We start from the raw sequence: 24001 nt of genomic DNA on the forward strand, positions 1-24001 counted from the left end.
TGAAAGTCAAATTAAAATAAGACAAAAAACAACAAAAACAAGACAAAATATTACAAAAATGAGAGACAAAGTGACAAAAGAACAATGAACAATCTTGTATTTTACTTTATGATCAAAACAACTTGTCATGGTCTAGAAATGATTTTAAATTTATAGTTTTACTAATTTACAATCTGCAGTTAATGTCTTCTCTGTAATTTTTACACTTTCAGGGCCGGTTTGGACCCTCTGGAGGGCCGCTTTTGGCCCACGGGCCGCATGTTGGACACCCCTGCTTGACTTTTTTTAGACCAATTTATTTGTGTAGCACACACAGTTCCATTGCAGCCCTAACTGACATCTACGTATCAAAGAGGGGCCCTCCAGAGCCTGCAGTGGAGGGCCCCTCTTGGCTGTTTTTTAAAAAATGTATATTCGCAGTTATAATATGAATAAAAAGGACTTTTGTATGTGATTTTATTTCATCAAAATAACCAGAAACACTGGGCCACTGTTGACAGTTCACTGCAACAGTGGCCTCTTGGCCTGGAACACCTGTGTGTGTGCATGTGTGTGTGTGTGTGTGTGTGTGTGTGTGCCTGCATGTGTGTGTGTGTGTGTGTGCCTGCATGTGTGTGTGTGTGTGTGTGTGTGTGTGTGTGTGTGTGTGTGTGTGTGTGTGTGTGTGTGTGTGTGTGCGTGTGTGTGTGCATGTGTGTGTACCTGCGTGTGCGTGTGTGTGTGTGTGTGTGTGTGCCTGCATGTGTGTGTGTGTGTGTGTGTGTGTGTGTGTGTGTGTGTGTGTGTGTGTGTGTGTGTGTGTGTGTGCGTGTGTGTGTGCATGTGTGTGTACCTGCGTGTGCGTGTGTGTGTGTGTGTGCATGTGTGTGTACCTGTGTGTGCGTGTGTGTGTGTGTGTGTGTGCCTGCGCGTGTGTGTGTGTGTGTGTTCTTACTTGCACTCTCCAGGAACTTTACAGGATCCATGTTCTGTGCTGCAGCCCTGTCTGCAGATCGCTACAGAGAGAAGAGGAGAACATAAATATCTTCAGTCAGTGGTGTCTGGATTTACCCACAAGCTTCTGAAGGCCACAGCGGGGAGAACGTTTTAGAAACAGTCCCTACTTTCCGCTGCATCAAAACACAACGATAAAGCCACTTTATCAACACTCTCTGATCAATCATCTCCAATTTCCACATGACAAGGCACATCCATGCCAAAACACTGCAAGCATGAGCAGAAAGGTAAACCAAAATCTAATAAGACCATCCGCTAAACCAGGGGTGTCCAACATGAGGCCTGCGGGCCAAAAGCGGCCCTCCAGAGGATCCAATCCAGCCCTCAAAGTGTAAAAATTCCAGAGAAGACATTAACTGCAGATTGTAAATTAGTAAAACTATAAATTTAAAATCATTTCTAGACCACGACAAGTTGTTTTGATCAGAAAGTAAAATACTACATTGTTCATTGTTGTCATTTTGTGTCTCATTTTTGTAATATTTTGTTGTTTTTGCTGTTTTTTGTCTGACATTTGTCGTTTGTCCATTTTTTTGTCACTTTGTAATTTTTTTGTCGAAATTTTTTGTCTCTTATTTTGTTTTGTTTCATGTTTGTCAATTTTTTTGTCGATTTGTCTAATTTATTTATATTTTGTCTTGTTTTTCTTGCTTTTTATTTGACTTATGTCATTTGTCTCATGTTTTTCTCGTTTTGTGTTTCCTTTTCATCTCGCTTGAGTTGTTTACCTATTTTTTTGGCATTTTGTTTCTCGCTTTTGTCATTTTTTTCCTCGTTTTAGTTGTTTGTAAATTTTTTTTTGTTCTTTTTTTGTCATGTTTTGTTGCATTCATGTCCATTTTTTGCCGCTTTGTAATTTTTTTCAATTTTTGTGTTGTTTTGTGTCGTTTGTCTCATTTTTGTCGTTTTGTATCTTGTTTTTGTCATTTTCTGTTTCCTTTGTGTCTCGCTTGTGTTTTTTGTCATTTTGTGTTTTGTTTTATTCGTTGCTTTGTGTGCCGTTTTTGTCTCGTTTTTGTCATTTATCCATTTTTTGTTGTATTGTAAGTTTTTTGTCGAATTTTTTGTCTCTTATTTTTGTTTTATTTCGTGTCGTTTGTTTCTCATTTTTTGGCATTTTGTGCCTCATTTTCGCAATATTTTGTCTTGTTTTTGTTGTTGTTTTGTCTTTTTTTTATCTGACTTTTATCGTTTTGATTATATAGTAAAAACTGGTTCAATCCACTGGGGATCAAACTGGGTTGAATGTGGAACCTGGACTAAGATGAGTTGGACTCTCCTGCACTAAATGGAGAACCTGTGGTGGAAGTATGACCTCTCTACTATGTATTCTTCTTGATGGCCAGAGGACTAAAAACAGACAGAAGCTCACCGGTGTTGCAGTTCGGCCCAGACCAGCCCTCTAGGCACGTTTTGTTGCCGTTGGGATCGCACTCGTAGTGGCCGAAGAAGTCGTCTCGTGGCCGGCAGAACTTGTTGCATCCGAAGCCGTAGTAGTGCTCATCGCAGCTGAGGCGGACCTGGAAATGGAACTGAGCAACTGGGCCGTTATGCTTCAGGCTCTGCCACTGCCGGCTGGGGTTTATCATCCCAGAGTGGACGGCTTTCTCAATCAACGCCCCGCCAACACCTGGGAACACAACAACACAACCGTTTAGATCAGGAGTGTCCAACTCATTCTAGTTCAGGTTCCACATCCAGTCCAGTCTGATCTCCAGTGGACCGGACCAGTTTTACTATATGATCAAAACGACAAAAGTCAGATCAAAAAAGACAAAAAAACCCAACAAAAACAAGATGAAATGTTGCAAAAATGAGACAAAAAATGTCAAAAAACGAGTCAAACAACACGAAATAAAACAAAAAAAGAGACAAAAAATTAGACAAAAAAGTTACAAAGCAACAAAAAAATGGATAAACGACAAAAACAAGAGAAAAAAACAAAATGACACAAAAATGAATAAAGCAAAATACAAAAGACAAAAATAAGACAAAAAACAGAAGCGAGACAGAAAGGAAACACAAAACAACAACCAAGAGAAACTAAACGACAAAAACATGAGACGAATGACAAAAGTCAGACAAAAACAACAAAAACAAGACAAAATATTGCAAAAATGACACACAAAATGACAAAAAATTTGACAAATGACAAAACAAAAACGAGACATAAAACTCGACAAAAAGTTACAAAGCAACAAAAAAAGGACAAATGACAGAAACGAGTCAAAAAAACGGCACACAAAACAATAAAGCAAAACACAAAATGACAGAAATAAGACAAAAACCACAAATGAGACAAAAAGGAAACACAAAACAACAAAAACATGAGACGAAAGTCTCACAAAAAAAGACAACAAAAACAAGACAAAATATAACAAAAGTAAAACATAAAATGACAAAAGAACAATAAACAATGTAGTATTCTACTTTCTGATCTAAACAACTTGTCATGGTCTAGAAATGATTTTAAATTCATAGTTTTACTAATTTACAATCTGCAGTTAATGTCTTCTCTCAAATTTTTCCACTTTGAGGGCCGGATTGGACCCTCTGGAGGACCACTTTTGTGCCATGGGCCACATGTTGGACACCCCTGGTCTAAATGGTAACTGCACACAAAGAGAGAACTCTGAACCCAACTAGAGTAGTGCATAAAAACTCCTAAAATAATGAAACAGATAATGCTTTTTTATTTGCCAAGGTTGGTGCAGATTGTTGGTACTCCAAATATGTTTCTGTGTTCTCTGGTTTAGCTGTTTGCTGACCTGTTTACAGCAACTATTTGTAATGTCGGTGCAGTGGTGTGTTTACAGCTTGTTGTGCAGCTAGTCAGTAGATCCAGAATTCAAGCTGGACTCCAGGCCTCTGCTGTCCCTTCCTTACCCTGTGGAGGACAGAACAAACAGCGGTTCTTCTTCAGTTCACCTGCAGCTCTCAGCCAGGTGTTTCTCCACACCTCAGGCAGGATTCAGCAATAAAGTGCCAGCTTTGAATATTTGTTCAAACATCCTGGACGGAACACATCCAGCCTTTTTTTTGTTGTTGAGGTTTTCAAATCTGCTGCCTTGGTGCAATTTTTAGCACTTTTTTATTCTCCGTCTTGATGTGAAGTGTCGCAGTTTGCTTCCAGGGCGATGGAGGTATCTGCTGAGAGCTTTCTGGTTCAGTGCACTGCAAAAACTCGAAATCTTACCAAGTCTATTTGTCTTATTTTTAGTCAAAATGTCTCAATCCACTTGATTTAAGATAAATTCACTTAACAAGTGACATTTCAGCAATAGGGTGGTCCTTCGCAAGGGGTAAATTTTCGAATTCATTTATTTTATGCTCCAACCCCCGGAATTCGTTGTAATAGTCAAGAAAACTCTGCTGGTGATTTTTTTTCAAATTCCAACCACATTTACCCCTGCCTCATCGACCTTGAACTTTGACCTCGGGGTGGCTGGCATTAGAACGACTACGTATTGGCCTGTGATGAACTTTAAAACGCTCCTGTAATGTCCAGTCGTCTCTTTTAATGTGATACGTCGATCTATGTGTTTGTATAATGTGTATGACTTGTTCTGCTCACCGCTCCGGGCACCCCCTCACATTTTTTTCCATTTTTTTTGTCAGGTTGAGTCATCAATCTATCAAGCATGGCAGCAGTGAACCGTCGCTATTTGATTGCTCCGTTGCAAAACATTGCTGGGTCTCAACTTCCCTCGGAAGAAGAAGTGCTGGGACTGTTGATATATCAAATTGAGGCCGAGAAGAAGTCTGTACGGGAGGCGGCCAAATATACTGCTGTTACAGTTGTTTTAAGTTGGTTCTACAGCCGATACAAACTATGTAATTTTTCGTTATTTATTAACAAAATTATCTGATGTTTTGTTCCGCTGTAATCAGAAATCAGAAGCTTTAGTTTGGTCAGATGGAGTCCTAATGTATCTAGGATTTATATACCTGAGAAAACAATTCTAAACCTATTAGGGATAACAGACTCTGGAATGTTTTATTTAACCTTTTTGTAACGTATTAGGGAAATGCATTTTTATGTTTTGTCAGATAACAATGTTGCATAATTGGCTCTAAACAACCTGAGGTTCAGGATGCATGTACCCTAATATTAGACTTTTTCAAAAATTTAACGAAATTTTTGAAGAGAAAAATGTATTTTTCTTAAGCAGACTAGTTATATAAATCTGATTTGATTTTGACATTAAAATTTATTTTCAAGGATTGGTGTTTTGATTCATTTTTATTTTTATTCTCATTTCAATCATTATGCGGCACTATACGCTTTATTTATTGCCATATAAAAATTGTTTCGGGATCCTCAGGGTGAAACTTCAAGGTCGATTAGGGAGGAGTGAATATTGTCTAAATGAGAAAAAAATTCACCAGGATTCACCGCCCCCGGGCGCGCCCCGGGTGGTGAGAAGATCGAGCTATGCACATCACACAAACACACAGATCGACATATGACATTAAAAGAGACGACTGGACAATACACGAGCCTTTCAAAATTCAGCAAAGACGGATCAAAAGTTCAAGGTCGATGAGGCAGGGGTAAATGATGTTGGAATTTGAAAAAAATTCACCAGGAGAGTTTTTTCGACTATTCCAACGAATTCCGGGGGTTGGAGCTTAGACTTTCCGACTTTCAATTTTAAGGACCACCCTATTCAGCAAGACAGAGAGACTTGTTTTAACCCTCATATCGCCCTGCGGGTCAAAATTGACCCGTTTTAAAGTTTGAAAATGTGCCAAAAAATATATTTTCATAGTGAAACTTCTGATGTCCACATTTTCAATATTTTTGGAACATTTTTGAACATTTTTTGGTGGAAAAAAAAGAAATATTAAAAATGTTTCTTCAAAAACATTCACAACAAAATCAACCAAAATCCAGCGAATTTCGCTGGATTTTGGTTGATTTTTATGTAAGTATTCTTAAAGAAAATATTAGAAGTTTTACTGATATACATGTAATCACTTTAGATATTTTTAGGATTTTTTGGAAGATTTTTACTCAGAATTTTCTTGCCAAATTTGGGGGATTTTTTTAAAAAATAAAACTTTGAAGGGAAACTTTTAAGGAATTATTGAAATTTTCTTCCTGAACGTTTTGCAAATTTTCTGAAATTTGGGGAATTTTTTGGCAGAATTTTTTGATTTTTTTCAGACAAGGAAACAATATTTTTTGGTGCCCGTAAATGAGGACAACGCATCTAAAATATCTTGTTAAGTCAAACAATCTTAAAATTATCTTGTTTTGAGTTGTACTTTACAAGAAAACTCTAAATAAGTCTCAAATTAGGAGGTTTCATGAAAGCAAAAATCTATTTTTTGAGTGAAAAATTAGTATTTTTTAGCATATCTGACTTATTTTAAGACACCTAAGCTTGACAATCCTGGTAAAATAGAGCTTCAAATAAGTTTTCCCAGCTAATTTTAAGTTCTCAAGACTCTAAATATCATATCTTATTTCAAGAAATATTACCAAGCCATTTTTCACTTGTTCTATTGGCAGATTTTTTCACTTATTTCAATGTAAAAGTTCCTTGAAATAAGTTTTTTTTTCTTGTTTTGAGAGGGGCATTTTTTCCAGTATGCTCTTACAGTCCACCGGTTAAACACATGCCATCACCTCGGCCTGACCACACTTTCCACCTCGCTGGTGAAATACCACCGAGCAGCTCAGCATTTTCAAACTCTCTGGAAGGTTCCAGCAGCCGTCCTCCTCCAGTCCTACAACCTGGATCTTCACAGCTGGACACCTGACAGCTCACATCCTCAGGAGACCAGTCATTTACCCGCCATTTATTTGTTCCAGCTTGTCAAAACTTGTTGTTTTTCATTGTCTTCTGTTGTATTAATCCTGATATTTGGGGGTTTGGGCCCCACGGTTACTAAAACTAACATTTAAAGATTCACTGTGTTAAAACTTGCCTTGTTCCTTTGCTGCTGGGCTAACAGTATGCAGGTGTCTGTATGCCATCTGGCTTCCTAATGTTTTGCGTTCCTCAGTTTTTGGACCATCTTGAAGGTTCTTCCATGAAGGCAGCTGCTCCACCTCCTCTCCTTTACTGATCTAAACCTGGGGGTGTCCAACATGTGGCCCACGGGCCAAAAGCGGCCCTCCAGAGGGTCCAATCCGGCCCTCAAAGTGTAAAAATTCCAGAGAAGACATTAACTGCAGATTGTAAATTAGTAAAACTACAAATTTAAAGTCATTTCTAGACCATGACAAGTTGTTCTGATCCTAAAGTAAAATACTAGATTGTTCATTGTTCTATTGTCATTTTGTGTCTCATTTTTGTCATATTTTGTCTTGTTTTTGTTGTTTTTTGTTTGACTTTGGTCTCATGTTTTTGTTGTTTTGTGTTTCCTTTTCGTCTCGTTTGTGTTTTTTGTCTCATTTTTTGTCGTTTTTGATTCTTTTGTGTTTTCTTTCATGTCATTAGTCAAATTTTTGGTAAAATTTTGTCTCGTTTTTGTGTTTTTTTTGTCATGTTTTGTTTCATTTATGTCTGTTTTTTATTTGGGGTCTGTGGGTGTATGGTGCTGACGGGGCTTCAGTTCATCAGTCAGAGCTGCTACCTGAAGCAGCAGAACCAGGCAGGTGTTCGTTCCAGGCCACGTGCTGGAGGCACTTAGCTCGCTGATGCTAAACTAAGAAGGTCAATATTTGCTCTGTCCTCATTTGGCTCATCAGCAGTTCCAGCGTCGACCTTTCAGCTCTGCATGTCTGCTGGATGGTTTCTGAAAGGGCGCTCCAAATCTCACACAGAGATTCAGCAGCGCAGCTTAACCGGCAGGCAGCACATTCTGGTTTCACGTTTGGAATAAATTAAATAGACTGCAAACTCCTCCTCATCCACCTGGTCTGAGGTCAGCCGGCTTCACACCAGGCCTATAATGGTTCCCTGTGGGACGTCAAATACAGCACTGAGCCAACACTCCGGCTTCCACCGGCTCGCTGTTCATCGGGTGATAAACAGAGGCTCAAACACAAGTTCACTCTACTCACACACTCACTTTACATCTGTTTTCTGAATGGGACTCAACACGGCCTGCAAATACCTCCACAGGTCGCTGTTAGAGGCTTTATTCTACTGCTGCAACAACATTAGAAGGGTTCAAACAATAAATTAATAACCTGGGTAAGTTTCAGATAGAGTTGGTAATATTTGGTATTTTAAAGAAGAAATGTCTTTCTTTAATCAAGATGACTTTTTTAGGGCTCATTCTAAACTTTTTGACAAAGTAAGTAGTAAAGAGACAGAAAATTCAAGCTGTTTATGATGCAGCAAATGTCCATGGCAGAAACAATCATTTAATCTGCAACTGCAAATGATTGTTGACAATAAAGAACCTTTGGTTGGATTTGATTTGATTTACACGATGATCGGCGTCTGTCTGTCTGTCTGTCTGTTAGCAACATTACTCAAAAACAGACTAACTGATTTGGATGAAATTTTCAAGGAAGGTCAGAAATGACACAAGGACCAAGTGATTAGATTTTGGCAGTGATGCAGCTTATGGTCCGGATCCACGGATTTGATTAATAAATGGTTAAAAATTACTTAAAATTAGCCCAAAATGATTCAAAATTGTCCAAAATGACAAAAATCTTTCAAAAATGCCAAAAATAGTCCAACATTATTAAAGAAATGGTCCAAAGTGCCAAAAAGTGGTTCAATATTATTTAAAACTTGCCCAAAATGACAAAAATAAATTGTCCAAAATGACAAAAAATTGGTCCAAAATGACAAAAAAAATTCAAAAATGACAAAAAAATAGTCCAGTGCTATTTAAAAAATGGTCTATAGTGCCAAAAAATGGCTGAAAATGATTTAAAATTTATCTAAAATGATTCAAATTTGACCAAAATGACAAAAAATGTCCAAAATGACTCAAAATTTGTCCAAAATTACAAAAAAATTTGTCCAAACTGAAAAAATATCTCCAAAATGACACAAAATTATTCCAAAATGACTAAAAATTGGTCCAAAATGACTAAAAATGTGTCCAAAATAACTAAAAAAAATGGTGTAAAATGACTAAAAATGTGTCCAAAATTACCAAGATTTGGCTTAAAATTACTCAATATGTGTCCATAATTCCAGAGTTCTAGGAGTCATGATAAACTGAAGGCTTCCATTTGATTAAAAAATGGTTGAAAATTACTTTAAGTTGGTCCAAAATGGTTTAAAATTAGCCCCAAATGGTTCAAATTTGTCCAAAATGACAAAAAATTTCAAAAATGACACGAATAATATTTGTCCAAAGTGCCAAAAAAGTGGTCCAAAATTATTTAAAATTTGTCCAAAATGATTCAAATTTGCCCAAAATGACAAAAAATTGTCCAAAATGACTCAAAATTGGTGCAAAGTGACAAAAAAATGTCCAAAATGACTAAAAAATTGGGCTAAAATGACTAAAAATGTGTCCAAAATGACTAAGCCTGTCCAAATTGACTCAGAAATGACTTGAAGCCTGTCCAAAATTACTTTAAAAATGGTTAAAAATCACTCAAAATTGGTCTGAAATGAGTGTTACTGGTAAAGAAACGGCTCAATCAAGAACTTTAATAAATCTATGAATGGACTCAAATACAGGATTGTTTTTATGGTGGCAAAGATCTGTGTTTCAACAATTCCAGAGTTCCAGGAGTTGTGAAAAACTGAAGGCTTCCATCATAAACATGGTCTTTACTAGTAAACTCTAGTTCATGTCTGGACAGAACTGATGACAAAAGGACCAAGTGATTAGATTTTGGCAGTGATGCGGCTTATAGTCTGGATCTACGGATTAGTTAAAGATTTCTGTATTATTGCCAGACAGCAGCACGGCGTCACTGTAACCATTACAACAAGTGAACACTACATCAGCTGCCTGCTGACGATCACATGATTGTAATCCTACCTACAAATCCACTGCTGAGGACTTATCAGGACTTGTCCGTCAGAAATGATTCAAGGAACAACTGATTAAATTGTGGGGGTGTTTCTGAGTCCCATCAATTCCTGCCGCCTGCTACATATTTAGGTCACGTGATCCGGTATCCGTACATAACGTACACATGCATAACACACACCTGTGTTCAGGTCATCTTGTTTGTGAGTACATCTATATTAAATGTTGCTGTGATTTCTGATCATCAATAACTAATAAACAAATGCTGCATTTCTAACAATGCCATATGGGGGGATGAGCAGGTTTGGAGGAGGACTGCACTCTCTGAGAGCTTTTCTAGTTGTCTTTTCTAGATGCTTCAAAAATGATCCAAAATGACTTGAAAATGATCTAAAATTACAAAGGAATTCCCAGAAATGATCTAAAATGATGAAAATTTGCTCAGAATGACATGAAAATAGTCTAAAATGACAGAAAAATTACCTAAAATCAGTCAGAATTTCTCTAAAATAACTAAAAATTATCCAGAATGACTGAAAATTTGCAGAATGCCAATACATTTGTCCAAGATGCTGTAAAAATCACACACAAATGACTTGAAAATGATCCAAAATTGCAGAAAATCTGTCCAGTTACACAAATGTTGTCAAAAATTACAAAAATCTTCCCAAAATGACTCAAAGATTGACCAAAATTACTTAAATATGTTTAGAATGAACAGAAAATTATTGAAAATGACTGAAAACTAAATGGCCACATCCTATGACGCTATGATTTCTGATCATCAACACCTAATAAACAAATGCTGCATTTCTGACATATGGGGGAATGAGCAGCCTTGGAGGGGGACTGCACTTTCCTGGTTTATATATTTATTTGTTCTTTTATATGTTTGCAATGTTCTGATGTCTCCTGTTGTAGTCCTTGTTTAGAACATGTTGACCAAGTTTCTGTATCTCAAATGCTGCTGATCTAAAGTGAATCTGATGATGATGATGATGAAGATACTCACTGCCGGAGGACGAGTCGTTGTTGAAGTCCAAGGCTTCCACGATCAACGTGTATGACCTCTACACACAAATACAAACACAAACCAGTTATTTAATACAAATTCTACCAACTGATTGATAATTAGAAATGTTAGCAATCAAAATACCAAAAACTTCTGCTTCAGCTGGATGTTTTGTGAAACAGGAGCATTCTCAGATCTCCCGTCTCTAGCGCAGCAGTGCGCGTGGTCTTTGTGTTTACACAACTGTGAGCGAGTGTGTGTCTGTGTGTGAATTCAAATCCCAAAGTCCTGTTATTTTGGCTCCACTTTGAAACTCTTTGTCTCTCTTAAGGCCACTATCGAATATCAGACGGACCAGAGCCAGTGTGAGTGTGTTACTGTTGATCTATTATCCAAACAGCCAATCACATGACAGCCATTCAGTGCATAAATTAATGCAGATACAGGTCAATCCTCCTTGTCTGCTAGCTGTCCATTCTGTGTGTACTGAAAAAACAGTCTGGTGTTCATACACAGTCCTGGCTCTGGAAATGGGATCAAATAAAGTGGTTCAGACCGATCCACACAGCAGCATTCTAACGTACGCACTCATGCACAGGACCAGGGGAAAGGGAGGGCAGATGGGGTCAGAAGAGGCAGAGGGAGTCGGAGGGATGGTAGATCTGATACATGCTAACTATCAAAGTATGCTAAACAAGCTAAATGTCAACAATCTTTCCCCAGAACCACCAACTCCAACTCCAATATTCAGCAGAACGATGAAACAATGTGATCTCAGTGACCCTGACTGTGGTGTGATTGGATGGAAGTATCAGACATGCTGGTTTAAATACTTCTGAAATTGCACAGCTCCTGGATGTCAACAACAGTCTGTAGAGTTGGACAGAGAGGCTACACTAACTCAGAACTACTCTTTTCAACAAAAAAGCATCTCAGAATGTCCAGGCTACAAAGACAGAGGATCACCCTGGGCTCCACTCCTGAAGCTACAGGTTCATCAACACTGGAGGGCTGAAGACGGACAAACATCAGCAGATCTGATGGATCTGGAGGCAGGAAATGGTTGGTCAGAATGAGGCATCATAACCGGCTTCCAACAGTTCAGGCTGCTGCAGGTGGAACAGTGACGTTCATGTTTTCTGGGACACTTTGGGTCCCTAACCATGTGCATCCTTTTAAGGTCACAGTAGGCGCTTTTATATTAGCACCTACTCGACTTGACTCAACCCGGTTTAGGTGGTTTTCCATTCCAGTTGAGTACCACCTCATCGTGGGTGGAGTCATCATAGCACGGCAGCCTGGAAGTCCCTTAACGTCATTTGTGTGCGACACAAACGCAACACAACAATGGAGGACATGGAGGCGATGGTACACCTGCTGCTCGGTCTATGGCTTTTTTACCAAGTTCCATGAAGAGCAATGCACACCGTCGCTGTTGCCAGTTTTTTAAAAAAATGGTGGGTTTGGTTTTGGTGAAGGAGTCGCTCTGGTGTGTCGTCACTCCTTATCCAATCAGTGGCCTTCACTCTGTAGACGTCACATTATCGGCTCCACTCAGCTCGCTGGGAACCCCGGCCCAGTAGGAACTAAAATAGTAGCTGGTACCAGGAACTACGTCCTGATGGAAAACCTCACAAACCCAGTAGAGTCGAGCCGAGTAGGTGCTGGTGGAAAAGTGCCAAATGTGTCACCACTTACCACTTTAAATAAAGCATTCTGGTGCTACAGAAAAGTTCTGGCCTAGATATGATGTTCCACAGAGGTAAGGGAACATGCTCATTTGGTACAGACCATAGCAAAAACCACATAATCAGGTTTAGATTTGTGGGAAGGAAAGAAAAGGGACAATTCCCACTAAAAACATGACACATTTGTCAAAAGATTGCAATAATCGCAAGATGATTTTTGTTTTGCATATTGTTCAGTCCAAACTTCCCAGTCTGCACTCCTGGTATCATGAACCTGACAGTGGGTTTAGTGGCCTCCTAACCTGATAAATCTGCAGAAATGTTGACGTGGAGCACAATCTCCAAGGTTTCCAACAACTTGTGGAATCCTAGACATCAAGAACTGAGCCTGTTATGGCGTAGAACTATATTTTTGCTCTACACCACTGTAATGAGGACACTTTGCAAAGGTTGGGCTCCACAGTAGGTTCTGTTGAAGTTTGATTTTCAAATCAACCCTTACAAATCCACAGAGGAACAACTCTGAACCCTAATGGCCGACCACCACACAAACTGCAGTGGGAGAAGAGCCACAGCAAGAACACAAAACACGACGGCATGACGCAACAGCATCCTGGTTTCAACCCATGTTTAATACCGTTTTTTAAAAAGTGCTTTTTCTGATGTTCAACACTCCGTAAACCTCGGCTTGTGTGGTCTCGTCCACATTTATGAAACCCTGCTGATGTTGGAGCAGATCCACGACAGCTACATCAACTCTGTCCTACTAACACTCAGTTCTGCAGGAAACCACAGCCGGTCTGTGCAGTTTACAGATTAGCGGTTAGCTCGGCTCTGATGTCGGGTTATCGAGCGTTCAGAGCTGCTGACAGGATTATTGGACCATAATGCGCCGTAACAGGCATCACACGGGGGAATCCATCACGTCTTACATGGTTAATGTGTTGTCTGATCCCTCTGAAGATGGAAAGACAGGATAGATTTATACACTGACAGATAAGAGGACAAGAACTAGATTTGGTTTCAGTTCATTCCGATGATAAAAAGATCCACGGGTTTCAAGATGAGAACAAGGACTCACTAAGAATCTAAAAGCAGAAACAGTAAGATCTAAACAAAACTTAACCTCAGGCCTACAAATCTGCAAAAACCCTCAACATGTCTTCTCGGTCCAGTCATGTCTCCAGCTGTTTACCCCAACGCCACATAACTGCCACTAACGCAGAACCGAGCTAACACGCTCTGAACAGCTCTTACAACACGTTTGCATCACCTCTCTGGCTGAAACTGGATCTGGGTGTCAGGCTGATGCCTCCTGACCCTGGAGGAAAAATAAATGCGTTGCCCACCAAACACACTGGGCGGCACCCAAAACATTTTAGCAGCTAATTAGATTTGAAGACGACAGCAGGAATGAGAAGCTGGCAGCTGGTTACCTGCCAACAGGTTCCACTCACTTCTTGCCAAAACATCTAGAGCATTCAAGTGCAGGACACTGCTGATTTCCCATCACTCCCTGTGCCTTTGATTGTTTGATTGAGGAGGTGGAACTGCTTTCTCTGGCTGCTGCCTCTGTGTGGGAAAAGAGTTTGTGAGCTGACAGAGCCAGGCGACGTGTGGAGGCAGGTCCAGGCTGTGAACTCACTCACATCGCAACAGAAAAAAAGACTTCCTCTGTTTATGTTCTGTTTGGTGGTTTATGTGATGCTTCATCCAGGCAGACTGACAGCATGACCAGAATAATGGCGCTTTTCCACCAGCACCTACTGGACTGTACTGGGTTTGTGAGGTTTTCCATCAGGAAGTAGTTCCTGGTACCAGCTACTATTCTAGTTCCTACTGGGCCGGGGTTCCCAGCGAGCTGAGTGGAGCCGATAATGTGACGTCTACAGAGTGCAGGCCACTGATTGGACAGGGAGTTATGACACGCCAGACCTGTACTGTGGATGAATGAAGAGACTTCTCTGTCTTTGGTGACAGACCAAAGAATCCAGAGGGAGCTGGATGGAGAAAGTTTATCAGGAGGTGTCTGAGTGGACAGACGTCCACGGATACAGCAGGACAATAAAGCAGTGTCGGGAGAAGCTGAAGAAGCTCAAAAGTGACCATCGCTCCATCAGGGACCACAACAGCCGGAGTGGGTCAAACCGGAGGTGTTGGACGTGGTTTAGCCAAATGGACGCCATTTACGGCACCGACCAGCGAACAATGGGAGGGAGAGTAGCCTTGACTCCACCGCTGGATTATTGGAGACCATGTTGGAGGACGGAGAGTGTTTTGTGACTCCACCCACGATGAGGTGGTACTCAACTGTAATGGAAAACCCCCTAAACCGAGCCGAGTTGAGTAGGTGCTAGTGGAAAAGCGCATTAAGATGCACAGTAGGCATCGCTGGTTCTCAAAGTAAGATGGAGAATATTCATGAGCACCTGAGGAGATCCACAGCAAAACAAGAAGACTTTCTGTTTCACTCTCAGACCTGGAGTTGCAGTTGATGATCTTTTTTCATTTCAGGGTCAATTACAACAACTATAAAATGTCACAAAGCAGTGATAAACGTTTTTCATAAATTCTCAAAATGACATCTTCAAGTTTTGTGTTTATTGATGCAGAATCGAAGATATTCAGCGAACGGTGGCAAGAAACAGAAAAGTTCTGCAGAAACATTTTCAGGAAATGTTCTCAAAGAAAATGAAAGAGCTTGGCTCAATCACTAACAAACAATGTGGTATACATGGTAATTGGTTTAAATCAAACCAGGTATCCTTGACAGATCTACACCGTTACAGCAATTACTATCATAATCATACTATCATAAACTATAATAAGAAACCCTTTGAACCCCGAGGAGTTTATGAGTGTTTTTTGCTCCCGTCAGTGTTCCTGATGGGTAGTTCAAGGACCATTCAAAACTAGACTGTTCTGTGTTTCTACAGTATCTGCTGGATAAATGGTGTCATTTTGGCAGCTTTCTATAGAAAACATGTCTTTCCAACTCACTGGTGGGCTTTGTGTTTCACAGAGTAAAAGACAGAATACGATGTGCACATTTGTTTTAAGGAATTTGCAAGTAAAAAATTAAAAATGTAATCAAAAATGACTTCCACTTCAGACTAAAAGCAAACATGCATCTACTAATAAAATGAAATGCAATGCTATTTTTAGGTCAGGGGTGTCAAACTCATTCTAGTCCAGGTTCCATATTCAGCCGAATTTGATCTCCAGAGGACTGGACCAGTAAAACCACAGCATAATGATCGATAAATCACCACATCTCCAAATGTGTCCTTTGTTTCAGTGCAAAAAACTACATTCTGAAAGTGCTCCCATTTGAAGAATTATCTTTTTTAAAAACATCATGAACAACCAGAAATTTATTCCAAAATATTACAAAAAATGAGACGCAAAAGTTACAAAACAACAAAAAAATGGACAAATGACACAAAGACACAAAAGGACAAAAACGAGACAAAAATGTCAAAAGCGAGAAATAAAACGACAAAAAATAGGCAAACAACACAAGCAAGACAAAAAGGACACACAAAACAAAAATGAGAAACAAAACGAAAGAAACACGAGACGAACGACAAAAGTCAGGAAAAAAATACAAAAACGAGACAAAATTTTACAAAAAATGAAACTAGTGACATGAAAGAAAACACAAAAGAATCAAAAACGACAAAAAATGAGACAAAAAACACAAGCGAGATGAAAAGGAAACACAAACGAGAAACAAAACGACAAAAAGGTGAGACGAAAGTCAGACAAAAAACAACAAAAAAAGAACAAAAACAAGACAAAATATTACAAAAATGAGAGACAAAGCGACAAAAGAACAATGAAAAATCTAGTATTTTACTTTCTGATCACAACAACTTGTCATGGTCTAGAAATGATTTTAAATTTATAGTTTTATTAATTTACAATCTGCAGTTAATGTCTTCTCTGGAATTTTTACACTTTGAGGGCCGGATTGGACCCTCTGGAGGACCACTTTTGGACACACCTGGTTAAGGTAATCTGATATAGGAAAGTAAATACTCCAATAATCAATATTTAATGAAAAACTGAAAAAATGGACTGTCTACAAAACCCGTCACTAAGGTACAACCGAACCTTTGATGCAGCATCAATACGTTGTGTACGTCACAGATATTTATGTTTGTGATTATTCTCCATTATTAGTATGTGAAGCGCCAAAAAAGTAATTTTTTTTAAAGTCATGAATGCCTCTGACAAATACTGTCCAAAATGCACTGCAGAGGAAGGATGTCTCAGATTTAAAGCCAGAGAACACCAAAGCAAACAACTCATTACCTGGATCACCTCACCTGTCCCTGTACTGGTTCCTAGACCAGAACATTTCCCACATAATCCCATTCATGGCACAGAGCAGATAATCCATGCCAGTCATTTACTGCAGCAGATCAGAGTGTGACTGATAGTCCAGAACATCTGCCCCATGTGAGCACCAATGGTAGCTTCGCTGTGGCAAAGACCAGACCAACGTGATGCTCAGTTTGATGGATCGTTGGGAGAACTTAGTGAGGAGCCAGCCGTCTGATAGCGATGACAACTACAGGGAAAAGGAGAGGGAAGGAAGACAGGAGGGACGACGTGATGGGATGTTCCCAGCGTCAGTGGGATTCTGGTCATCAGAAATGTTTGGTGGACCATCAGAGCCACATCTGGACTCCTCTGAGTCTGACACGTGAAGAGGAAACATCCCAGCAAGCCTCTCTGCTCCCTCTCATCCCATAATTCACCAGGGCAGTTATCAGCTGGACATATAAAGACAGAGTCTGCTCCTCTACTGTCCTCTCAGTAGAAGGGAAAGGTCAAAACAGTCAGATCTAAATTCAAAGAGCAGGATAGAAGTAGACAGACCTGACTATGCTTTGGTTAGGCGTTGGCTGGAAAGTCTTTGGTGTTTCTGAGCTGAATTTGGAACCATTCGCAGATGAGGGAAAAGCAAAAAGCACTAAATTCACAAGACAAACTGCTACAGATGGGAGTCTGCCTTGACTGAAACCACTTTGAACAATGCTAATGCTGTGGCTGTATGGATGGGAATGTTGGTCTGTTGCAATATTTCAACACTGATTGGATGGATTTCTATTCATTTGTAATTCATGTTGCCCTGAGGATCAATCATTGTTTCCATCACAACACATGAAACCTTCACAAACGTCCTCTGACTGTTTTCACCAACCGCTACAGGTTGAGCTACTGGATTACTGGTGAAGAAACACTGGACCTGCTAAATAACATTGATTGAAGGAAAAGAAAAAAATGTTGCACCTCACCAACAACAACTCAGAACCTGCTGGTCAGATTACCCTGCATTTGCTGTGAGCTTTTCCTGTTGCACTGCTGTCACCTCCACACCTCATCTCCTCATCAGCCGGGTAGAAAACCGGAAATACAGCATCTTGATCACATTCCTGCTCCCCAGCAGAGGAACCCTTAAGACTTCAATGACTCCAAGACTTTTCCTGCAGCACCACGATCAGGACAAAACTAAGCAACAAACTTTTTTGTTCTTCTTCTTAGGTGTCTTGCGTAATCGCATTGACGACCATGCTTTTCCACTTTTGTAGTAAAGTGTTGGCCTTCCATGTATTTGTCCAGTCCTTGAAGTTGTCAGTATAAGTCATTCTCTGGTATCCTCTTGCTTTCTTCCCTTCTATTTTGCCTGTTATTGCAAGATTCTCAATGCTATTCCTCCTCATCACATGTCCTGGGAATTTTATTTTTCTTGATTTGATGGTTGCCAGCATTGTTCTTTTCCCATTTGCTCTGGTTCTTCGTAGGAACTACACTTCTGTTGCCTGGAGTCTTTTCTGCATATTGTTTGATATTGTCCACATTTCGCATCCATATAGCAAGACTGACCAGATGTAGCATCTGAGGATTCTTAGTTTTGTTGACATACTGATATGTATATCCATGAAGATGGGTTTTTTTTCTTGTTTAAGCATCTTTAGCTACGGCAATACGTCTCTTGATCTCCTGGTCTGATCTGCCATCTGATGTTAGCTTGCTGCCGAGATAGATAGATAGATGGATGGATGGATGGATGGATGGATGGATGGATGGATGGATGGATGGATGGATAGATGGATAGATGGATAGATGGATAGATGGATAGATGGATAGATGGATAGATAGATAGATAGATAGATAGATAGATAGATCTAGAATTTATTTTTCTTCATAAATTTCAGGTTGTTCAAAAAAGATAATTCTTTAAATGAGAACATTTTCAGAACATACTTTTTTTTGCACTAAAACAAAGGAACCATTAGGAGTTGTGGTTCTTTCTAGGTTATTCTGCTGTGGTTTTACTGGTCTGGTCCACTGGAGATCAGACTGGACTGGATGTGGAACCTGGACTAAGATGAGTTTGACTCTCCTGGTGTAAGGGGTCGAATCTATGACCACAGAGGGGTCTAGAGGGTGTGATGGGGTTAAGGAGTGCTGCTAGACGTCAGCTCAACACCAGACTTCTGGCGATGCTAGCAGGTTGCAGAGCTAACTTTGCTCTTGTGTCTGTTTCCTCTTGCTAAGCCGCCTCCCCTGCTGCCTCACTCATGGTGGGTAGATTCTACAGCTATCCACCCCCAGCATTGTCCCATAAGCCCCAGCTGCAGTCCAGCCAGGACACCGACTATTGTTCTATAGAAACCTGGAGGTATTGTGCCGGCTGCCATCACTGGCTGCAGGAGGAGAAGGGAAAGACAGAGGAAGAAAATGGAAAAATGGAAGACCGTGGGATGTAACGGATTAAAAACAGGTGCAGTAAATGAGTCGCGTATAAAAAGACATGGATGAACCAAGTTGTGGCATCTCAGGTAAGATGTTGAGGGTTTGGCATGAGCTACGATCACAGCTAATGAACACAGAGAGGCTGTTTGGTTCAGTCCTGACAGTTTAGACAGAGAACAACAACAACAGAAACCCCCATCCTGCCCACCGACCACCACAACATGCCGGTTACCAGGGTCAATGGACAGGAATGTCCTGCAGCCGGCCGAGCAGCGCCACCAACAACACTCCTTTATCCCGGCAATGCAGGAAGGCCAGGGGAGAAAACCAGGACTGCAGCTCACTCCAAAACGAAGCACAAACCACAGCGCTTCAACCTTATTTGTAAATCCAAGTCGGAAACCTCAGCCAGAGTCTGCCGAGATCAACATCAGATCAACCCTGAGACCGATCAGCTGGACTCTGCTCACAGTTCAGTCCAGAGAGGAGCGGAAACAGCAGATAGAAACACAACTATACGTCATGATGAGTCCAATTAGGGCAGGGAATCAAACTCATCTTAGTCCAGGTTCCACATTCAGCCCAGTTTGATCTAAAGTGGGCTGGACCAGTTTTTACTATATGATCAAAACGAGAAAAGTCAGATAAAAAAAAGATTAAAAAAACGACAGACGAGACAAAATATTACAAAAATGAGACACAAAATGACAAAAACAAGACACAAAAGACATGAAATAAACAAAAAAAGAGACAAAAAATTAGATAAACAAGTTATAAAGCGACAAAAAAATGGAGACAAGAAAAACACAAAGCGGCATACAAAACAATGAATAAAGCAAAACACAAAATGACAAAAACAAGACAAAAAACACAAATAAGACAAAAAGGAAACACAAAATGACAAAAACGAGAAACTAAACGACAAAAACATGAGACAAAAGCCAGGCAAAAAACAACAAAAACAAGACAAAATGTTACAAAAACAAGACACAACCAAAAATTTGACAAACGACATGAAACAAAACAAAAAAGAGACAAAAAATGGACAAACTACAAAAGAGACAGAAAAAACACAAAATGACAAAAAAAGAAACAAAGTGACAAAAAGATGAGACAAACGACAAAAGTCAGACAAAAACAACAAAAACAAGCCAAAATATTACAGAAAATGAGACACAAAACGACAAAAAATTTGACAAATGACACAAAACAAAACAAAAAAATGACAAAAACATGGTTAAACGAGAAAAAACTAGACAAAAAAAGACACAAAACGACAAACAAAATGATAAAAACGAGACGAAAGTCAGCCAAAGAAGGACGAAAAACAACAAAAATAAGACAAAATATTACAAAAATGAGACGCAAAACGACAAAAGAACAATTAACAATCTAGTATTTTACTTTATGATCAAAACAACTTGTCATGGTCTAGAAATGATTTTAAATTTATAGTTTTACTAAATTACAATCTGCAGTTAATGTCTTCTCTGGAATTTTTAAATTTTGAGGGCCGGATTGGATCCTCTGGAGGACCGCGGGCCGCATGTTGGACACCCCTGGTCTAGTCCAAGGTTTGAATATGTGGCTGAAGAGGCAACAGAAGCATAAAAAACTGCGACACAACCAGAGCTTTTGGACTCACCGGCCAGGCGAAGCTGAACGGTAGCAGGATGCCGGCTGCTTTGTCGTTCCCAGCGACAGAGAAGGTATTTCCACCGAGGACAGGTGTGGAGGCGGAGCCGAAGCTGCACGGACCGGCCGACGACACCTTCAGCTGGTATTCCTTCAGGCAGATCCGGAAGTAGGTGTCGCATTCGTCCGCCGTGCACCGTCCGTCCGGCACGTCCCGGGATCCGTCGCAGCAGGCGCCCGTCAGCAGCTGCCCGTTAACGTTCTGCATCGACAACATCTGGAGCTCAAAGTGTCCCGAAGCCGAAGAAACCTGCAGAGAGAGCAGACAGAATAATCTCTTTAACAAGAACGCCGCGAGAGGTCCTCATCTGTTGCATGAACATCTGGTCTGACCCACAGAGTCCTGATCTGAACAATCATAGTCTACACCAGGGGTGTCCAACATGCGGCCCGTGGGCCAAAAGCGGTCCTCCAGAGGGTCCAATCCGGCCCTCAAAGTGTAAAAATTCCAGAGAAGACATTAACTGCAGATTGTAAATTAGTAAAACTATAAATTGAAAATCATTTCTAGAACATGACAAGTTGTTTTGATCAGAAAGTAAAATACTAGATTGTTCATTGTTCTTTTGTCGTTTTGTGTCTCGTAATATTTTGTCTCGTTTTTGTTGTTTTTTGTCTTTTTTTGTCTTCTTCTCATGTTTTTGTCATTTTTTGTTTCCTTTTTGTCTCGCTTGTGGTTTTTATCTCATTTTTGTCATTTTGTGTTTTGCTTGATTCGCTGCTTTGTGTGCCGTTTTTGTTGTTTTGTGGTTTTTTTGTCTCTTTTTTTTGGTGGTCCATTTTTTGTTGCTTTGCAACTTTTTTGTCAAATTTTTGTTTTGTTTCGTGTCGATTGTCAAATTGTTTGTTGTTTTCTGTCTCATTTTTGAAATATTTTGTCTTGTTTTTTGTCTGACTTGTCGTTCGTCTCACGTTTTTGTCGTTTTGTTTCTTGTTTTTGTCATTTTGCGTTTCCTTTTTATCTAACTCGTAGTTTTTGTCAAATTTTTGTCATTTTGTGTTTTGCTTTATTCCTTGTTTTGTGTGCCATTTTGGTTTTTTTGTCTCATTTTTGTCTCTGTCATTTATCCATTTTTATGTCGCTTTGTGACTTGTCTAAATTTTTGTCTCTTTTTTAGTTTTGTTTTGTGTCATCTGTCTCGTTTTTTTGACATTTTGTGTCTCATTTTCGCAATATTTTGTCTTGTTTTTGTTGTTTTTTTTTGTCTTTTTTTGTCTGGCTTTTGTCATTTTGATCTTATAGTAAAACTGGTCCGGTCCACTGGAAATCAAACTGGGCTGAATGTGGAACCTGAACTAAGATGACTCTCCTGGTGTAACGGTATTTGTTGTATTTGTTTGTGGTCACAGAGTTTAGCAGCAAACGGTCCATGGTTAGTTCAGGATCTCACAGAAAACTGATCACAATGAAGCAAAACAAGAATGATTCTGATTAACGAACGGAAGCACCGTCAGGTCCAGTTTAGGGCCGAGCAACACATGAACTCAGTATCCAGTCCATGTGATCCAAGTAAAATCAAATGGAATTCACGTCCCCGAGGAGCCGGAGCCCCGATAAAACAACTTTCTCATGCACCAAACAACAAAAACAAGACAAAATATTACAAAAATGAGACACAAAATGACAAAAAAATGAGACAACACAAAACAAAATGAAAAAGAGACAAAACATTAGACAAAAAAGTTACAAAGCAACAAAAAATGGACATAAATGAAACAAAACATGACAAAAAAGGAAGAAAACACAAAAAATAGACAAAAAACACAAGCGAGACAAAAAGGAAACACAAAACGACAAAAACGAGAAACAAAACGACACGCAACAAAACAAAATAGAAACAAAAATTAGACAAAAAAGTTACAAAGCAAAAAAAAGTTACAAATGACACAACGACAAAAAAGAGACAAAAAAAATTACAAAAGCGAGACACAAAATGACAAAAGAACAATGGACATTCTAGTATTTTACTTTAGGATTAAAACAAATTGTCATGGTCTAGAAATTATTTTAAATTTATATATAATATATATAGTTTTACTAATTTACAATCTGCAGTTAATGTCTTTGTCTCTGACATTTTTACACTTTGAGGGCTGGATTGCACTCGCTGGAGGGCCGCTTTTGGCCCGCGGGCCGCATGTTGGACACCCTAAAGTCTCCAATTAAACAATCTGTTGAGAGCTGAAACCAGTTTATCAGTAAAATAAGACCAAGTAAGATCACATTCTGGTGGTTTTCACCTCTTAAAGACACAAAACCAAACCCGGTTGAACGGTGGTGCTTCATCAGATGGAAATGTGAAGGTTTGGACTTTAGACAACTTTCCTCAGACTGACCCCTGGTTTATGAAGGTGTCACTGCAGAACATCATCATCTCCTCCAGAACATGACAGGATCCTGCCGATCTGCTGTACCAGGATCTGACCTACCTGGATGCGAGCGGACAGCAGCAGCTGCAGGCCGAGGAGGAGGACGGGGCTCCGGGTCGGGCTCATGCCGGCGGCGGGCTGCTGCTGGCGGCTCTCGGGGTTCAGTGAGGGTCGGTACTCCGGGTTTCTCTCCATGCACGGCTTTTCTTCACCAAAACAAACCTCCACAGAGTCCCGGCGACATACAGCGTCCTGCCTCCGTCCTGTAGGAAACCTTTTGTCTGCTATTGTCCTGCTTCGCTCTTCTGTTCCTCTCTCCAACCTCTGTCTGCTGCAGCTGGAGCCTGGACGAAGCTCTGAGCTGCTGGAGGAGGCTGGGTAATATCCAGCACCGGGGGGCGGGGTCTGCGTACAGACCACACCCCTCATGAATATTAATGAGCAGCGGTTTGTTTACATCTGGGGTGTGCAACTCATTTTAGTTCAGGTTCCACATTCAGCCCAGTCTGATCTCCAGTAGACTGGACCAGTTTTTACTCTATGATCAAAATGACAAAAGTCAAAT

General features: G+C 40.0%; 1 protein-coding gene across 1 annotated transcript in view; it reads right to left on the reverse strand.

The window, feature by feature from the left end:
* Window positions 1-23778, reverse strand: part of LOC111568504 (protein jagged-1a-like) — a 51453-nt gene extending 27675 nt beyond the window's left edge. The window contains exons 1-5 of the mRNA XM_055009495.1: window positions 23497-23778; window positions 21017-21316; window positions 10916-10973; window positions 2369-2626; window positions 935-995 (exon numbers count right to left, since the gene is read on the reverse strand). Coding sequence (XP_054865470.1) covers window positions 935-995; window positions 2369-2626; window positions 10916-10973; window positions 21017-21316; window positions 23497-23631 — 812 coding nt within the window. The 5' untranslated portion in view covers window positions 23632-23778. The remainder of the gene's footprint in view (window positions 1-934; window positions 996-2368; window positions 2627-10915; window positions 10974-21016; window positions 21317-23496) is intronic.
* Window positions 23779-24001: the final 223 nt, after the last annotated feature.

Source organism: Amphiprion ocellaris, chromosome 4 (genome assembly GCF_022539595.1).
Source record: "Amphiprion ocellaris isolate individual 3 ecotype Okinawa chromosome 4, ASM2253959v1, whole genome shotgun sequence".
NCBI lineage: Eukaryota > Metazoa > Chordata > Actinopteri > Pomacentridae > Amphiprion > Amphiprion ocellaris.